This window comes from Rhinopithecus roxellana, chromosome 11, assembly GCF_007565055.1.
Source record: "Rhinopithecus roxellana isolate Shanxi Qingling chromosome 11, ASM756505v1, whole genome shotgun sequence".
NCBI lineage: Eukaryota > Metazoa > Chordata > Mammalia > Primates > Cercopithecidae > Rhinopithecus > Rhinopithecus roxellana.
In genome coordinates this window covers 4,707,811-4,726,416 of record NC_044559.1, presented here as the reverse complement: position 1 = coordinate 4,726,416, position 18,606 = coordinate 4,707,811, and the positions used below count along the sequence as shown (strand labels likewise).

At 42.1% G+C, this 18,606-nt stretch overlaps 2 protein-coding genes across 6 annotated transcripts; both read right to left on the bottom strand.

The window, feature by feature from the left end:
• Positions 1-1,062: 1,062 nt before the first annotated feature.
• LOC104668758 (ribosome biogenesis protein BMS1 homolog) lies at positions 1,063-16,665 on the bottom strand. Of its 5 annotated transcripts, none has more exons than XM_010371538.2 (8): positions 16,011-16,665; positions 14,438-14,636; positions 13,359-13,548; positions 8,152-8,340; positions 7,125-7,267; positions 6,274-6,395; positions 5,744-5,937; positions 1,063-1,930 (listed from the first exon to the last, which is right to left on the bottom strand). In XM_010371538.2, the coding sequence occupies exons 4-7, from the start codon at positions 8,332-8,334 to the stop codon at positions 5,870-5,872; spliced, it is 516 nt and encodes a 171-aa protein (XP_010369840.1). In that variant the 5' UTR covers positions 8,335-8,340; positions 13,359-13,548; positions 14,438-14,636; positions 16,011-16,665; the 3' UTR covers positions 1,063-1,930; positions 5,744-5,869. The 5 variants fall into 5 exon arrangements, with proteins under 5 accessions (XP_010369840.1, XP_030796103.1, XP_030796105.1 ...); XM_030940243.1 differs by having other exon boundaries at positions 16,163-16,272; XM_030940244.1 differs by lacking the exon at positions 1,063-1,930 and adding an exon at positions 4,057-5,032 and having other exon boundaries at positions 16,013-16,665.
• Positions 15,392-16,665, bottom strand: LOC115900338. The gene has a single exon (XM_030940247.1). The coding sequence runs from the start codon at positions 16,657-16,659 to the stop codon at positions 16,183-16,185; it is 477 nt and encodes a 158-aa protein (XP_030796107.1). The 5' UTR covers positions 16,660-16,665; the 3' UTR covers positions 15,392-16,182.
• Positions 16,666-18,606: the final 1,941 nt, after the last annotated feature.

Here is an 18,606-nt window from a genome sequence, read left to right as displayed (position 1 = left end):
CAGATGTTCAGATTTACCATTTATCAAGAGGTCTTCACACTATTAATTATACAATTATCATTCTACACACAGGCAGTGATAAAGGGAGTAAAAAGCCACAGCCATGGCTCGGGAGACCAGTGTGCCTCCAGAAGAGTCCAGTGGGTCCAGAAGCCCTTTGGATGCTGGTCAGAGGCTCCTTTTGGGCAGAGATCACAGCAGTAGCCAACAGGTCTGGAGAAGTCCTTAGAGTTCTCATGGACAAAGCTTCTGAAGGCATCTTAGACAAGACCTTGTCTTTGCTGGTTTTATGATCCTCTGCAGATGGGTCTATTCTCATTATCTCAGCCACCTTTCACTTCCTATCAGTTCATTTCAGGTCTCTCATGATCCCAGGCAGCAGTAGTTGTTATCTTATCACTTCAGTTCATTCATATATGTTTATCTCTTTGGGGATGAGGGGACAACTTCACTGTGGACTTAATTCTACCGGAGATGTGTGACCCCATTTTAAGACAACAGGATCACAAATTAATATTACCTATCGCCAGGGCAGACAATAGCTACCACCTGGGGCTGAAAGCAGGTAACTCCATTTATTCTGCAAACATTCTGTCTTGATTATGGTGCCAGTTGCTGCAAGGGACTTCCTTTCCACCACCTGTTTTTCACAAGGTTTGAGTCTGAACTGCTAACAGTCTACTGATTTCTGGGTAAAGGGATTGACTGCACCATCCTAGCCTGTCAGAGCACTTGCCCCAATACTTCCACTTTAAGAGTTTTCCACGTTGTGCAGAACTACAGTCCATGAATCCACTCATTTTCTCTCTTAAGAGAATAAACAGGCCGGGCGCAGTGGCTCATGCCTGTAATCCCACCACTTTGGGGGGGCCGAGGTGGGCAGATCATTTGAGGTCAGGAGTTCGAGACCAGCTTCATCTACATACTGAAACCTCGTCTCTACTGAAAAAAAAAAAAAACAAAAATTAGCCGGGCGTGGTAGTGGGCGTCCGTAATCCCAGCTACTTAGGAGGCTGAGGCAGGAGAATTGCTTGAATCCGGGAGGTGGAGGTTGCAGTGAGCCAAGATTGTGCCACTGCACTCCAGCCTGGATGACAGAGCGAGATTCCCTCTCAAAAAATAAAAAATAAAAAATAAATTACCTTCATTCTGAGAAGGTATAATCATCAACATATTATTGAGCACAACTATGCACACATGCACTTCTGCATTCACAAGCCATGCTGCGTGCACACACTGATGCTCCTAGATTCCTTTTTTGAAGAGATGGTGTCTTGGTTGTCATCCAGGCTGGAGAGCAGTGTTAGGATCACAGCTCACTGTAGCTTCAAACTCCCGGGTTCACGTGATCCTCCTACCTCAGGCTCCTGAGTAGCCTGAACTACAGGAATGAGGCACCATGCCCAGCCAATGTTTTCATGTTTTTGTAGAGATGAAATCTTGCTATGTTGCCCAGGCTGGTCTTGAACTCCTGGCCTCAAGGAATCCTCCTGCCTTGCCCTCCCAATGTGCTGAGATTACAGATATGAACCATTGTGCCCAGTCACTAGATTCTTTATTAACAACAAAATTTGTTTGCTGACACTTAGGCAATGAATTGCTAAATAGTAGTTCATAAATTGCTAATTTACAAGTCAATATAAATGAGTTGAGTAAACACAAAAATAACAGCATAAATTAATAAACAGCTTACGACTTCAAGTTTCTTTTTTTTCCTTTAAAATGTAGTTCTGACAGAGACTACTACTTGTTCATTCCATGGAAAAGTCACAGGTGGCTGAAATGTCAGAGGTACACTTATTAACACCTTGCTGCCTTTTGTGTAGCTTCCTCTTAGTACTTCACCAGTTGGGACTGACTCACCTCTCCAGCTGGGTTCAGGAGCCAGACAGGAGCACACAGAACTGGAAATCCAAAGTCATCTCTGACACTAAAAGCAATGAAAACATAAATAACCAAATATATTACCAAGGAATGAACAAGAGGTCGATATTAAGTACAGTAGGAAGAAAGCATTTAATCGACCAGGCTTTCATTCTGACAAAGTAATTTACCACACGCATGTCTCTATCTGACATGTGTGAATGGAAAAAGAAGAGGTGACAATAGAGCAGAGGATTCCTCTTCCAATTGTCTCTGATCTATTCAACCTTTGTTACAGGTCAGAGAGTTCCCCAATTTATTAATAAACAACAGAGATAATATGGCAACCAAGACACAGAGACGTACTAGAGTACTGCTCAGTTCTCTGCCTAGGCCTGATTCTGCTGATTCCTGACAATGAGCGCTGTGAAATTTCGAGGCAGATCAATACACACACGCACAAACACACAAAAAAGATACTTCATGGGCAAAAAGCACCAAAGATATAAAACAAAATGTCTGAAAGACCATTAAACAACTTCTGATGAAATGCTGTTTGCATTTTGCAGAAGCAAAATATTCACCACCAAACCTACAATTAGCTTAAAAATTACAATAAGTATAGTACTTTTGGATCCCATCTCCAATTCATACCTTATCAACATGTAATAATCACACTGCATCTAACACAAAGCTGGAGAGACTTTATATGCTGAATACAACTTGTACAGTAAGAAGGAAAGTTTTTGAAATACTGAGAATACAACATTTGTATGCCATGCTTGACTTCACCAGTTAAAAGAAAATACAATCATTTCTATTCTTAAAATGTATTGAAATAAAATGTAGAAAAGAGTATTCTAATACCAATTAACATTAAGAGAACATATCTCTAAACCAAAGATCTTGGATCTTCTAGAAAGACAAAATCAACCTGTATATATCTGGGTAAGAAAAAAAAATCAAGGGATCAAGAGAGGAGAGAGGATGTTAGCACAGAATCATCTCCCAAAATGGCTGTCCGACACATTCAACCAGTTTTCAAGTCCATTTGTTTTTCCTCCTTTGGCATCAACAGCCTGTATTACCAAGGAAATGCAAAATAATTCAATTTGTACATTAATCAGCTAATCTAGAAATGGCAATATAGTCAATGAAAATACAAAGAAACAGAAAATGTCAAGGAATTGTTTAAGATGTTTAAGATGACAGAGCATAGGGAAAAAATGATCTGATAGACACTGGAAGAGTTAATAAGCAAACTCAGGCATGGTTCCCTAACACCACACTTCAAAAGAACTTATAGAGAGAATAAAGGAATAACCCTTTTTAAAAAATCTAATTTTAGAAAAAAAATTGCTGAACAGGGAAGTTAGTGTTTTGTAGATCTTTTGGAAAGCTGATTAATTTCTAAGCTAAAAATACATGATCCTTAAGAGAAATGGCTGAGTCCAGGCCCAAGGCAGGAAGAGGGCAAAATGAGCCTGGATCCTCTTGTTCTGTCAGAAAGGAAGAAATGCTCAAAGACTAACAGAGACAGTTGAAAGGACACAGGAGACAGGCTGAAGGCTCCTGTGGCCGAATCTGGGACAGCACAGGCATCAGAAAGAACAATGACAGTGATGGAAAATAACCCATTGAATAAAACACAAGTGCATTAGTCAGCAGTGATACCAAAATAAAGGGAAGAAGTGAAAGCTCTTTGCTAAAAATTCCAGCTAACAAATGTAGGAGGAATGACACAGGAAGAATATTCATTTAAAGTCACCAGTGCCATAACTGATAGAGAAGATCATAAGGAGGCTAAAATCACTGGATGAAAGAAAACTATACGAAGCAAAATAGATAAAAATATGAAAACATAAATTAGAAAAAACTAAAAATCGTACCATAAGAGATGGATAAGTTACAATATAGGAATAATAGGCCAGGCACAGTGGCTCACATCTGTAATCCCAGGATTTGGGAGGCCAAGGCGGGAGGATTGCTTGAGCCCAAGAGTTCGAGACCAGCCTAGGCAACATAATGAGAACTCGTCCCTAGAACAAAACAAAAAAAATTAGCTTGGAGTGGTGGTGTACTCTTGTAATCCCAGGTACTTGTGGGGCCGAAGCAGGAGGATCACTTGAGCCTGGGAGTTCAAGGCTGCAGTGAGCCAAGATCACGCCACTGCACTCCAGCCTGGGAGACAAAGTGAGACCTTATCTCAAAACAAAAACAAAAACAAAGAAACCACAATAACAAAAAAACACCGGTAACAACAAAAGGATGACTACATAAAGACTGTATAGAAAAAAAATGCTCAGAATATAGAAATAAAATTATGTATTTTACCTGTAACTGTATTAGAAGATAGTATTCTTGTATACAACTAGCAGGATATGCAAAAATGAAAATAGCTAATAACACTCGTTATCTCAGGCACTGTGGTAGGTAGTTTATGCACACTGTAACAAATTACATACTCGATTGTCTCAAAATTTTCAGATAAATTTTACTGGGAGTCACAAATCAATACAACAAAACCAATGTTTTGCAAACATCCACTAATTACAAAGGTATACAAATGCTTAACCCAGGCTGAAAAATAATTCACATAAGCCATACATCAGTGGAAACCTACCCATGGGAGATAATACAACATAATCTAAATAAAACTTTCAGAGACAAGGCATGTGGCTTCTGGACAGCCACAAACTCCCTGACTCTCCTCTAGTGTTTTGGCCACCAAAAGAAAGCCAAGTGGCTTCAGGTCTCTTAAAAAACAAGAAAGCAACCTATGGAAGATGGCGTGGTATTTGAGGAACATTTGGGGTCTGTTGAAAAATGCATCCTGTATTTTATTTCTAGAAAAGCCTCCCTTGTAATGTCAGGTAAGTGAAGAGCCCTCAGAGACATATGCACACACAAAGAAAAACAAAACAACATAGAATGAATCCCACCAAAATGTGTTATGATGGCAGAATTACAGGTGATATGATCTTCTGTAGTATATCTTTTCATTAAAAATAGAAAAAAAGCCGACTTCCCCTTGATTATCTATAGCCTCTGACCCAAGTGGCTTGGAATCAGAAAACAGCGTCACCCGACTTGAAGCCATCTCGGCATCAATGGTGGAGTGAGTGGAGATGAGACTCTGGACCAGCTCATGGGTGGGCCCCACCTCGTCCTGTAAAGACCACCAAGAAAGGGCATGTGAGGAAAGCACAGAGATCCTGGAGAGATACTGGTTTCACTCAGTTCTCAAAATTATCTTAGACACATTTCCTGAGAACCTTTCTTAAGGCCTCAAAAACCAGAGAAGAAAATCCTTACAACAAAGCTTGAAATGGATCCCCATATCCATTAAACTTTTCCAAAGCTCAGTGAGTATATAACCTGATAACCTAAACACCTAGCTAGAAAAATCTCAGTTCCAGTGCTACAACAATGCTAGCTTTTCTAACATTTTAAAATAACCCTGATTTTAACCCAATAAAATTCCACTTGAGAACTAAGAAATAAACATTGGAAATCCGCTTTAAAATAAAGAATGAGGAGACCATTGTGAATGAGAAAAAGAAAAAGACCAATGAGAGCTGGCAAGCACACTGGTTTTGTAGAAACGGAGATAAGCTGTGCAGGTGCCACACAGGCAGCAGGGCCCGCACTGGGGCCACATATCAAGGAGGCATGGAGGAATGGAGGACAGGACTCTTCTGTTTGGTACAATGAAAAAAAGGTATTCTTTTTATTCTACATATTTACAATATGCATTTGGGCCTTTATTATAAGTACAAGAGAAAAATCTTCAATAAATAAAAGCTGAGTACATTACTTTTTTTGATTAAAAAATAGACTCGGAAAGAATGAGAGTTCAGAGCAATGACCCCCATCTCACCGATGCCTGAAAACCATGGCTGCCACCAAGGTCAACATAGACAGCATCTTTGTCATACAGCACTCGCCCAACTCCAGAAAGAGGCGCATAAACCAGCTTCTCCTTCTCATTTAAACAGCGCTTCTTTCATTGTTCAGGAAGAGCGCAAGGGTCTGGGAGGAAACTGATGTCATGCATGGCAAAATCTTCTATTCCTGGAAGACAGGACCCAAAAAGCAAGCTTCAGCTGACAGGAAGTAAGCATCTACTGTTGACTTGGGGGTTAACAACGATCCACAGTCCAAGGGCTTAACCCGTGACCCTAAAGAAGGGCATCATGCCACACGGGAATAGTGTCCCTCTAGCTACAAGACAAGAGGTCAGAGAAGAGGGGATTCGATAACACTCTGCAGGCCTACACATAGTTGGCTTATTAAAACCTCCAGCAAGGCCATCTTCCCTTATATGGTCATTTTTCAGTTTTCCTGAAAAATGAAGCCACCCCAAGAATCCTATGTGTAATTTTAGTATGTTCTACAACAAGAGAATACCTGCCATGTGAATTTGGCTTTTATTTTTCAAGTGTGCTCCTCTTACATAACCATAAAGTGACACCTGCCGGTCACATTTGATGTTTGTTCGGCTATCCTCTGGGTTTGTCAAATCTTCCATCCTAGAAAAATAAACACAATCATACAGCAGAAATGAATGACAAAAGTTCCTATACCTCCTTTCATGTGTCAGTGACTCATCACACTCTTGTCCACTAAGCATGCCGTTTAGAAAACTAGAAAATGCAGAAATAAGGAAGCACCATTCACCATCCAGCAGTGGAAAAGGGGCAGGCACACAACTGTGTCTCTAGGCTGAAAGTGACATTTATTCGGGAAGACACCAGACAGGGAGATGACATCCACCTGGAGTCAGGGAAGAGTGAGGAACATATTCAGAAAATCCCTTTCTGGAAGAGGGTGAGCCTGTGCTCTGGGATTTTTACTGTGGCCTGGATTCTGGCAGGTGGAGAAAGGGTGTTCCAGGCTGAGAAAACCACAGCACAAAGAAGAGCACAAAGGAAGGAAACTGAAGGCACACACGAGGACTCAAGCACCCGGGCACGAAGGCAGCATCACTGAAAACTGAGGATGAACGTAGGATGGGGCCACATCCTGCAGCCTTAAATGCTTCCAAGTCCTCCCATTGTCCTAAACTTCTCATAGTTAATTTACTCCTAAAGGCACAGCATCTTTGAGCAATGATATAAGTAGACATTTTCCATCAACTACACTTCTACCCCTGACTATTCAAACAGGCACAAAATAAATCCTATCACTGTTCTTTTTCTAGCCTTTTTAGCTTTGAAATATGTGGCCCAGGAAGAAAAAAGTTTACAATCACTTTTTACCTGTCTGCCAGGATATAAGGGTGAGAAGCCTGCCATGTGAGAAGCCTAAACTTCATAACTGTAATAAAACGGCCCAGATTGTGGATTTCTTGGTTTTGATATTCTCCATGCACCATTCCAGAAAGGTAGAACACCTTGGCACCCTAAACATTAAAGGAAAATTAAAAATTAAATTCCAATTAAATTCTCATCACTACTGCAACAGAATAAAAGCTCTAAACAAGAAGCAGTCCTAAGAAGGGAGACTTCCAGCAAAACCACTGTCCTGAGGCTTCCAGAGCCTTGCCGGCTTCTTTCAGGACTTATTAGAACCCCACAGAGGCAGACTGCTCTGCAGCCGAGCAGGGGCATCCATCTAAGTATGGTGAGGAGAGGGAGGTGAAGCCTCTGAGCACAGAAACAGTTCTGTGGCCGATGGACCAGAGCAGTATGGAAAGGAAGGGGCAGTGCCTGGTCCTGTAACTGGCAGAAACTTCTGATGTACTCGATTAAGTCCCCACCCCCAAACACCCAGACACTGCCTGGTGCAGCAGGTACAGAGACAAATGAAATACATCAAGAGGCCCAGAATATGCACTCTCTTGAGGGAAACCTTCCAGAGACTGGGAACACATACACTAAGGGAATTCAGGAGGCAAATCCTAGAGATGTTTAGCAACGTCTCTTCAGTCTTTTTGTTTGTTTGTTTGAGACGGAGTCTCACTCTGTCACCCAGGCTGGAGTGCAGTGGCACAATCTCAGCTCACTGCATCCTTTGACTTCCAGCTTCAAGCAATTCTCACGTCTCAGCCTCCTGAGTAGCTGGGATTACAGGCGCGCACCACCACACCCGACTAATTTTTGCATTTTCAGTAGAGACGGGGTTTGGCCATATTGCCCTGAGCTCGAAACTCCTGGCCTCAAGTGATCCACCAGAGTCTGCCTCCCAAAGTGCTCGGATTACAGGCATGAGCCACTGTGCCCGGCCTCTTCAGTCTATTTTAAAAGGATTATACTGTTGGTATCTAACAATTATTTCTCTTCCTACCGGGTAAACTTCTGTCCAGAATCTGTGTTTTAATCGCTTCTTTGTCTTCTTTCGTTTCTTATTATGCTTGAAGGAGTCGAGGTGGGTGAGAACTCCCATAATTTTAGGAAAGCCATGTACTTGACAGATGTTTAGAAACTCAAAGGTTTCTATTTCAAACCCAAAGCTGGCATCTATAAGCATCAGTACCTACAAGCAGAACACATCATTTCTCAAAGAAACTACCAAAGCAGACCACCTACACTAGGGGTTGGCAACTGGCCATGGGCCAAATCCACCCATCACCTGTGTTTGTAACTAAAGTTTTATTGGAACACAGCCACATTAATTCATTTACATATTGTCTATGGCTGCCTGTGCACTACAACTGCAGAGCTAAGTAGCTGCAAAAGATACGATCCACAAAGCCGAAAATATTTACTATCTGGCCCTCGACAGAAAAGTCCCACTGCAGACTAAATCAAATGACTACACAGGCATCACTCAGAGAAACCACCACCCTCTGACTTGCTCTTAAAACAACCATAAAACAATGCCCACTAGGATATAAACTTGCATTTTAAGAATTCTAATCATGAGAAGTAACTCAGAAAAGGCTGGGTCTAACCTGGCCCTTACCTAAGAAATCCTAATTTAAAGAAATGAAGTTTTCTATAATATATTTTTACATCAAATAACAGGTCTCTGATACCCAAAGAGTGGGAAGAAAGTGATAATCAATGAAATATATTAAATAGGTACAGAAAACCAACCTCTTCTTTCAATCTCCTCACACACACACACACACACACATCTGTTTTTGCTGGGAAGTATGCAGTGTACACCTCTATCTTGTACATTAATTTGTATAACTCAATTGCTCAGAAATTTTTTTAAACAGCTACCAGTTTAGAATTAAGTCAAAAAACGGTAAGATTATGATGAATGGTAGTCTATAAGAAAATATAAGCAGATAAGACCAATTTTTAAAATTTAAGACACTTCAAAGATGCAAAATAATTTCAGAATTGATTCCTGGAAACTTCTAGTTTTAATATTAAAGATAGTTCTGTTCTTATCTTTCCATGGATAACTGAAAATAACACAAAATGGAAACAGAAATGCCCACCTTTGATTAAACTAGGAAACATTCAAAACCCGAAACCACAGAATATATGAAGTTGGGCTTGTACGAAAGCACAACTGCCACGGCAGACCGAGGCAGCAAGCAGAGCTCTCCAGCAACACTGGACCAGCTAGAAGAACAGGTGGAAAATCCTCACACCACATCTGATGCCACAGAGTGCCAAGGGGCAAGCAGCTGGTTGTAGGGTCAGGAAGAATAGGGAGCAAACAGGCCCTCAGCTGCCAATCTTTGTCATCTAAGCCAGTGTTACTCCCCTAATCCACACACACATGTACACACCCAAATCCACGTACTTTGTGTGCCTTTGCCGTAGTCAGGAGGCTCTGACAACCCAGAGCAGAGCAATCAACATAAGCTAGGCTAAATAAATTATGGTGCCTCCATAGAATGGAATATTATATTAAAAAGAAGGAGGCAGAGCTACAGTACTTACTGATTATATACCTCCAAGATATATTACAGGAAAAAAGCAAACCATAGAAGAGTGTGTAAAATAAGCTACCACTTGTGTTTTTAAAGGGTGCCATGTGTGTTTCTATGCATCTGGAAGGATACTGCTCTGCAGGGACCTGAGAGACCAGCGGTCAGAGCAAGGAAAGAGAAAACGCGCATTGTGTGTACCCTGCATTAGTTAGAGTGCTTTACCAAATGTGTGTGCTCTTTTTGAAAATCTGAAAAAGATTCACATAGGCATCTCTCTCAATGATGGTTAAGAGGCTGGGAAGGGGAGCAGGGGGGGAGTGACAAAGAGGGAAAGGTTAACAGGTACAAAAATACAGTTACATAGAATAAATTCTAGTGTCCAACAGCACAATAGGGTGACTATAATTTATTATATAATTCAGAATAACTAAAAGAATGAAATTAAAATGTTCCCAACACAAAGAAATTATAAATGTTTGAAGTGACGGATATCTGAATTACCCTGATTTGATCATCACACATTATATGCTTCTATCAAAATACTACATGTCCCCTATAAATATGCACAACTATTATGTATCCATAATAACTAAAAATAAAAAAGTAAAGGCATCTCTTAATATGTATGTCTTTAAAATTAGAAACTTGCTACATTTTAAATAAAAGAGAAACAAATGACTTCTGTGAACTGTTTCAATCTTTTCAAGTATACAAGGTTTAGTAATCTTTATACAACTTTACATTAATTACACTTATTTTTACTAATAGTAGCATTACATATTCAAAATTTGAATGTTATTTAGTTTTCTGACATTAAATGGCACAACATTAAAATTTGTATTACTTTTTCCTTTATATTTTAGGAGTCTTCCTGGGCCAAAGTATAAAATCTGTAGCTCTAGAAAGAACTAAATAAAAATGAAAAAACCAAGGTATCTGTCACCCCACACTTCCTAACCAATATGGCTTATTTTTTTGCTTTTTTTTTTTTTTTTTTTGGAGACAGAATTTCACTCTTGTTGCCCAGGCTGGAGTGCAATGGTGTGATCTCGGCTCACCACAACCTCCGCCTCCCAGGTTGAAGCGATTCTCCTGCTAATCCTAAGTAACTGGGATTACAGGCATGCACCACCTCACCTGGCTAATTTTGTATTTTTAGTAGAGACAGGGTTTCTGCATGTTGGTCAGGCTGGTCTCGAACTCCCGACCTCAGGTGATCTGCCCACTTCGGTCTCCCAAAGTGCTGGGATTACAGGTGTGACCCACCGTGTCTGGCTTTTTTTTTTTTTTCTGCTAATTTGTATTTCATTTTTGCTAATTCAAAAGAGAGTTAATAGAATATCAGGAATAGTGAACATTATCATTTCCATAAATCCAAGAGCTTGTACATTTTCCACACACTGAGTACTGTCTACATTTTCTATTGATAAACTCTGGCCAATTTTTCAGGCAATTCATGTACTTACTTTAGCGTTATCATTAAGGATGAAGGTTCCAGAACCATCAGGAACAAGGGTCCCATCTTTACACTAATTACTTAACTGCTAGGAAGCTCTATTTCATCTTATGTAAACTACAGATAATACCTACTCATCTCAAGGGTGTATCAAGGGTTTATGTAAGCTAAATTTGTAGAAAGCAGTTAGCACAGTGCCAGAAAGAGTCCAAGAAGAAATGGTACTTACTATGATATATTTCTACGTATATATGTATGCATGTTAATGAGCTCTTATTAGCTGTGTTCATTAAAGGTTTTCTCCATGCTGTCATTTGCTTTTAGATTTTGGAATACATTTCATTGTGCACATTCCATCTGTATTATTAATATAACAACATTTATTACTATTATTGTCATCATCAATTCAGTCACATCTACTGTATCCCTGATATTGACCATGATTCCTTTAATAATCATAAAACTCTCTTCCCTTCATCACAGGGTAAATAACCTATCACAACGCTGTAAGTCTCTATCAGCACCCCAGGCTGCCCCTGCTGACTAACCAGATCTGCTGCTTTAGCCAGATCAATCATCATATTAATGTCACACCCACATTCAATAATGGCGAGTCTGCGCTTTTTACCTATAAGTGAAAAGATGAAAATTTTACTTTAAAAAGACCCTGAAAAAATTCTAACCATGAACTCTTAATTTTCATTTTTTAATTGCATCCAGTGAAACACCATATACGTTTACAGGAGTGTACCCGAAGTTCATTTTTATAGGCAAAAACTGGTAAAATAAAATAAATTCCATCTTGTTTTTTTTCCTGTGTTCTAAATTTAGATAATATCAAAAGTCTACCCAGATGAATAAAAGTGCTCAAACAGGGAAAATTCTGACTGGACAGGCTCCATGATAACCATGATCCTGCTGTTCAGCTGCGGGCCAATGTCTTCATCTCTATCAAAATTTCCTGTATTCCCACTATAGCTACAAACATCCTCAAACACAATGCAACAGAATATTTATAACAATAATTATTTGTAAATTAAGGTAGTAAGAAAATGGTCAAGAAAATATGGGCTGGGCACAGTGGCTCACGCCTGTAGTCCCAGCACCTTGAGAGACCAGGACAGGTGGATCCCTTGAGCCCAGTTTTAACACCAGCCTGGACCACATGGGGAAACCCCATCTCTACAAAAATGTAAAAATAAAAATAAAAATAAAAAAAAGAAAAATTAGTGAGGCATGGTGGCATATACTACTCAGGAGGCTAAGGTAGGAGGATAGCTTGAGCCTCGGAGGTTGAGGCTGCAGTGAGCTGTAATCACACCACTGCATTCCAGCCTGTGCCACAGAGTAAGACTCTGCCTCAAAAAAAGGAAAAGAAAATGCAGATGCTCCAAAGATAAAGAAAAGCCTCAATCCAACTATATTACTGCAATAACAAGAGATTTCAGAGTGTGCATTGCCATTCCACCACTGGAAGTTTGTTTCATCTTCCCTCAAACTTGGAAAGGTCACCATCTCCCAAAGCAGACAAATTCTCATAGGAAAAAGAGAAAACATGCACTTCCACCAGTATGTGGCTTCATAAGGGCAAGCATGTGCACCTGGCACATAGGAGGTACGTGCTATGTGTTAAATGATGTGTTCACAGTGACCAGGCCTGCTAGGCCCCTCCAAGGAACATGCTTGGCAAAGCCATAGAGCAGTCAGGATAAGATATGTATCACATCCTTATCTCTGGGAACTTACCCTTTTCTGAAATTATAGCTAACTTAGTAAAAGTATAAGAGAGGTAGGGCCGGGCGCCGTGGCTCAAGCCTGTAATCCCAGCACTCTGGGAGGCCGAGACGGGCGGATCACGAGGTCAGGAGATCGAGACCATCCTGGCTAACACGGTGAAACCTCATCTCTACTAAAAAATACAAAAAACTAACCAGGTGAGGTGGCGGGTGCCTGTAGTCCCAGCTACTCGGGAGGCTGAGGCAGGAGAATGGCGTAAACCCGGGAGGCGGAGCTTGCAGTGAGCCGAGATCCGGCCACTGCACTCCAGCCTGGGCCACAGAGCGAGACTCCGTCTCAAAAAAAAAAAGAGAGATAACATGATATGAAAATATTTAACATGTTCCACTCAAGTAAACAACAAACACACGCATGTCCCTCAGACAACAGTCACGCCAACTCTGTGTCTGCAGCGGCATCTCCTACCTGACACGACCATCACAGGGTCTGTGATCTCGGTCAACTTCTGCTGGGTGAAGTTCCGAATGAGGCATTGTATCAAAGTGCTCTTTCCAACTTCGGAGGCCCCGTCACCATGGCCACTATTGATGGGGGCTCTAGTGGAGTTTGATCAACCATTGGAATATGATGCTTTTTTGTCTTCAAATCCTTAGTCCTATTTATTTAAAAAAAAAAAAAGTAAACTCATTTTCAAAATAGAGTAAAAGGTACCAACCTTATAAGTAAACTTTTTAAAGTATACTTACAGATATGAGTACTTTAGTATACTTTATAGAGAATACAACAGACAATATACAAATATAAGTAACTTGTCAATTATTAACTTCTGACCCCCATCCAAATCAATTGCTGTTCAATAAAGATGTAACAAGATGACTTCAATAGTATAGAGTTGAAAATTAAATACTCCTTAAATCTGACTATTTTATGAGTGATTTAATAGTTTTTTAAAAACCAAAAGGTAAATACTGAGGCAGTGCGTCATAACAGATAAGAGCAGAGGCTCTGGAGTTAAATTTGGCTCTCCTACTTACTGGTTATATGATTGGAGGTAACTTGTTTTCTTGACCTCAGTTTTCTTGTCTATAAAATGAGGGCAGGAATGATCCTACTCTGGTAAGGCTGCTGGAAGGATTTAGTTGAATAACGTTTAAAGTACACTGCTAAGAATATCACAAGGACTCACTAAATAAAGCTATGTTAGTAGTACATACTGCAATTTTTGCATTTTATATTACAACTTTGTAAAACATATCCAGGGGGAAAAAGCACACTTATCACCGTAGAAACAGTTTAAAGTTTAGGAAGAAACAAATTCTCTAAATTCTTGTATCTTGGGCAAGAAACACCAACCAGTGTGCAGATGCTGGAGGCAAGGCAGCTTCTATGGCAAAGCTTCTCACATTTTAGTAAAAGCCACACAACACGCATCTGCATGTCTTTTGGAGCGGGACTAAACTCGTGAATCCAAATGTCACCTGTGAGAGGCTCCTACTATTTAAAAAGAATCGATGGAAGAACCATCAGACTGTAGCTAAACATACCTGTGATCGAGCCATCCAACAGCAGACTGAACTGCAAAAGCTTTGGGATTTCTCTTCCCGGCATCTTTGTCTCCTAGCTGGAGATCCTGCAGATGCCGCTTCTTTTTCTTTGCAGCTTTGGTCCACTGTTTTTCTTTCTGTGTTTCTTCTGGTCCTTAGTCTCCATAGTGGCTACTTACCAATAACAAGTAACTCTAACCTACAAGGAAGAAGGTTGGGGTAAGGAGGTGGGAGAAGCATTTTACAATCCAGGCAATACCCAGGCAAAAACATTGAATTTCATTTATTTCTTTATGAAGAGATGATGTATTTGTTCACTGAACAAGGGTAGAAACTGCTTAACCATCCCCAATTTAATTTCTCTCTGTTATGCTGTAAATTAGATGAGTTACCTCTACTAAGGTTACATTTTATGGTTAACTTACTTTTTATTCATCTTAAGTGTCAACATCAGCACTATCTATTTCTGCAAGGATGGAAATATTCTATATCTGTACTTTTCAGCTATTTACGCATTAGCCACATGTGGTTACTTAAAATGTACTTAAAGAAACTGAAAAAAATGAATTTTTAATTAATTTCATTCTAACTCTATATAGTCACATGTGGCTACTTACTTGACAGCTCAGACATAGATATCAACTGGACTAATGAAGTGGTTTCCTAACTTAAACTGAAACTTAGATTTTAATAAAATATTTAAAACGTTTTTATGAACTTCCAATATGATCGCAGTATTACTTTTAGTACCTGTTGACTCTGTAAAACTCCTAAATTACAGCTCATCTACATACATTTGAAAAATAGCAATATCTGTATGTGCGAGATATGAATGGTTCGAGATGATGCCTGGAGACCCCATGGACTTACAGAGACCCAGTGATTTCTGAGGTACCTAGGAAGCTGTGGCCAATAAATTGGTAATCATTGAATTAGTGAGTTTTTTTTTTTAGGATATCAGGCCGCATAAAATCTGACAGTTTGATTGAAAAAAAGCGGAGCAGGGTGCCATTTCATTCAATTAAGGTCTTATATTCATTCCGTTTAATAAATATTTGTGTCTGTCTACGATGCGCTAGCCACTGTGCCAGTAAATGGATATAGCTATGATCTGACTGGCAGAGGAAATCCAAACTAGTATCTTCCCTGCCATTCAACAAGGGCTACATTGCAAGGCTGCACAGGGTACTGGAGCACAGAGGTTAGTCAGAGGCTTCCCACAGACACACACACGAGCGGAAACAGAAAGTCTTTATATATCACCATAATGTCAAGGAACACTAGACGGGAGTTAGGAGAGCTGGGCACTAGGAACGCTTTGAAACTGAATAGCTGTGTGATTTCAGAGGTTATGTTGCTTCTCTACTATGATTTAGTGCCGAACTTGTACTGTTTCTCCCCCTTCTCTTCTTGGTGGGAAAAGCACAATTTGGGCTCAACAGATTCGGCTCAGGTCTAAGTCGCCTGCCGGGGGCCACGTCGCCAGGAAACGACGTCTCCCCGACACCTTCCCTCCCAGTCCGGGCTCTCTGCAGGGATTCATCCCGTCACTGTCCCAACGACCCCTGGGCACACCTCCGGCAGATGCTAAATATGCTGCTCCTCGGGAGCAAAGATGATCCGGAGGACCGGGGAAGGACCTTTTCACGCGCAAGACTCGCGATCTTCCCAGTGCCCCAGAGCCAGGGACCCCACCGCCGCCTACCGCAGCCCGCGGCACCGAACCTGCTCACAACTACGACTCCTTAGGTCCACTTGGACACCGCCGGAAACGGAAATTCACCCTCGTGCCGACTCGCCGGGGGGAAACAAAAAGGCAGAGAAAAAGAGACCGCCGCCTGGACCACTTTCAGGGGAGAGCTGGAAGAAAGACTAGTAAACAGCTGAGTGCGGGCGCCGGCGCCGTCTGCGCAGTGCCTTCCACCGGCTCCCTCCGGATTCAGCCCCACCCCGCTCTCGGAATCCGCCGCCTCAACTCCCGCGGTGGGACTCCCTAGCAGCGTGCACTGCGCTCGCCCCAGTCCTCCCCGAAGGCCAGGGCAGCTGTGCGGACTGGCGCGGGTTACGTGATGCCGTGCAAAAGCCAGAAGGAGACACATTTGGTTCTGGCCGCCCCGGAGCCACCGTACCCGGTGCGAATGGACTATGGCTGATTGGGAGTCCACTTCCTCCTCTATAAAGATGACAGACCAGGGAGATCTCGCGTTCTGGGGGTGCCCCATAGCCCTCTTTTGACCGGAAGCGGTGGCTCACACCTGTAATCCCAGCCCTTTGGGAGGCCAAGGCAGGAGGATCGCTTGAGCCCAGTTCAAGACCAACCTGGGCAACATAGGGAGGCTGCCTCTCAAAAAAAAAAAAAAAAGAAAGAAAGAAAAGAAAACCAAAAAATAAAAAGCCAAAGTCGTGGCGGGCGCCTGTGGTCCCTGTGGTCCCAGATACTCTGGAGGCTGCAGCGGGACGATCGCTTGAGCTTGGGAGGCGGAGGTTGCAGTGAGCTGAGATCGAGCCACTGCACTCCAGCCTGGGCAACAGAGCAAGACACTGTCTCAGAGAAAAATAAATAAATAATAAATAAATAAATAAATAAAATAAGGCCCTCTTTTTCCAGCACCAACAGACTCTGAGGGCAGGGACAAACTGACCCAGCCTAAACTGCCTCGCCTTCCCTGCTCCCGAGAAAGGGGCTTTCCCTGAGGGGACGTAGCATCTTGCCATTTTCTTCCTGCACAGCTTTGCCTTCCCAGGGATCTGCCCATTGCCACCTGAGGAAATGCTTTGGAGCCCATCTAACCCCCAGCCCAGCTCCTTGGAACGCCTACAGAGTGTATATTGTCAGAGGATGCACCTTCCTCCAGTCTTGGAGGGGTTCCTTGCAATATGATCCCACCAGTGCACTCAAGGCTCAATTCTACACCAAAAAACTAGGCCCACTCCTGTCACCGAGACCCCCAGGCTTCAGGTCCTGTCACAGGGACCTTGTTTTCGCCCCCAGCAGCCCCCAGGTATTCACTCTGCATAGGCTATATACTGGGTGCTAGACGAGGGAGGCTACCCACGTGGCGCATGCTTCCCTTATCCCTGAAGAGCTTAGGGTCTAACTTCTTCACACTAGGCCTCTTCCTGGAGATGTCAGTATCCGGGTAGATAATCCTTCTAACATCCTTCTGATCTCATGAAGCCTACTCTTGTCCTCTGCCCTACCTCAGCTTCCCCCTCCCTCCATGATCAGACCTTAGACCTTGTCAGGTCCAACGACTGCAACCCTCACAGTATCCCACTCTGACCACCACCTCCTATCTAGAGCAATGGAGAGACTTTGTAGGTGAAAGCCGTCTTTGTTACTGGTTCTCCTATGCTCCCTCACCTGGCTCCTGCAGGTGGTTGACTTCTCCAGGGACACAGTGACCAGTGCCCAGCAGGTCCCACTCCTCCCACCAGCTCCAGGCAGTTTTGTTATAGAATAACTCTTCTGAGACACCGCTCCTTTCCCCAGCACCTAAGGAAGTATTTCTAGTACGTTCCAGTGGTATAGCACCAGTGACTCTCCTGACATGGAGAGGGCCATGGCTGGGTTCCTCTGATGAGGGGCAAGGCACTAAGAGGGGAGGACTCTCCTGAGTTCTCTACCTCAGCCCTAGACTAGTGGCTACTCCTACTATACTTCCTACTAGTCTGTGCTGGGTTACACCACTTCCCTGTTGCAATTAACAATTCCATATGTACACTTTTCCTGTTCAAATGACTGTGTGACTTCTCTTTCCTAATTGGACTCTGACCAATACACTATCATTTGCCAACAACTCCCAAAGTTTTATCCGTGACTCAGACCTCTAACCTGAACTCCAGCTGCCTCCATGACATATCCATTTGGATGTTTAATAGACATTTCCAAAGTGGTATGCCCAACAGAACTCAGGATCTTCCCTCTCAAACCAACTGCTCAGCAGTCTTATGATCTCAGTTGATGGCAACTCAGAACTGAATTGCAGGACACTCAGGTTGTATCTGCAGAGAACTGGTGAACTGCTTAGTGTGGAAAACCCACACATTTGGTGTCAGAAGTGTGTGAGTAGAAACAGTTTTCCTTTTATGTCTGTTGGATGGATAATGATGAACCTAGCAGGGCACAGAAAGCCAGGCAGCAGTGAAACTGAGAATGAAGTTATAGT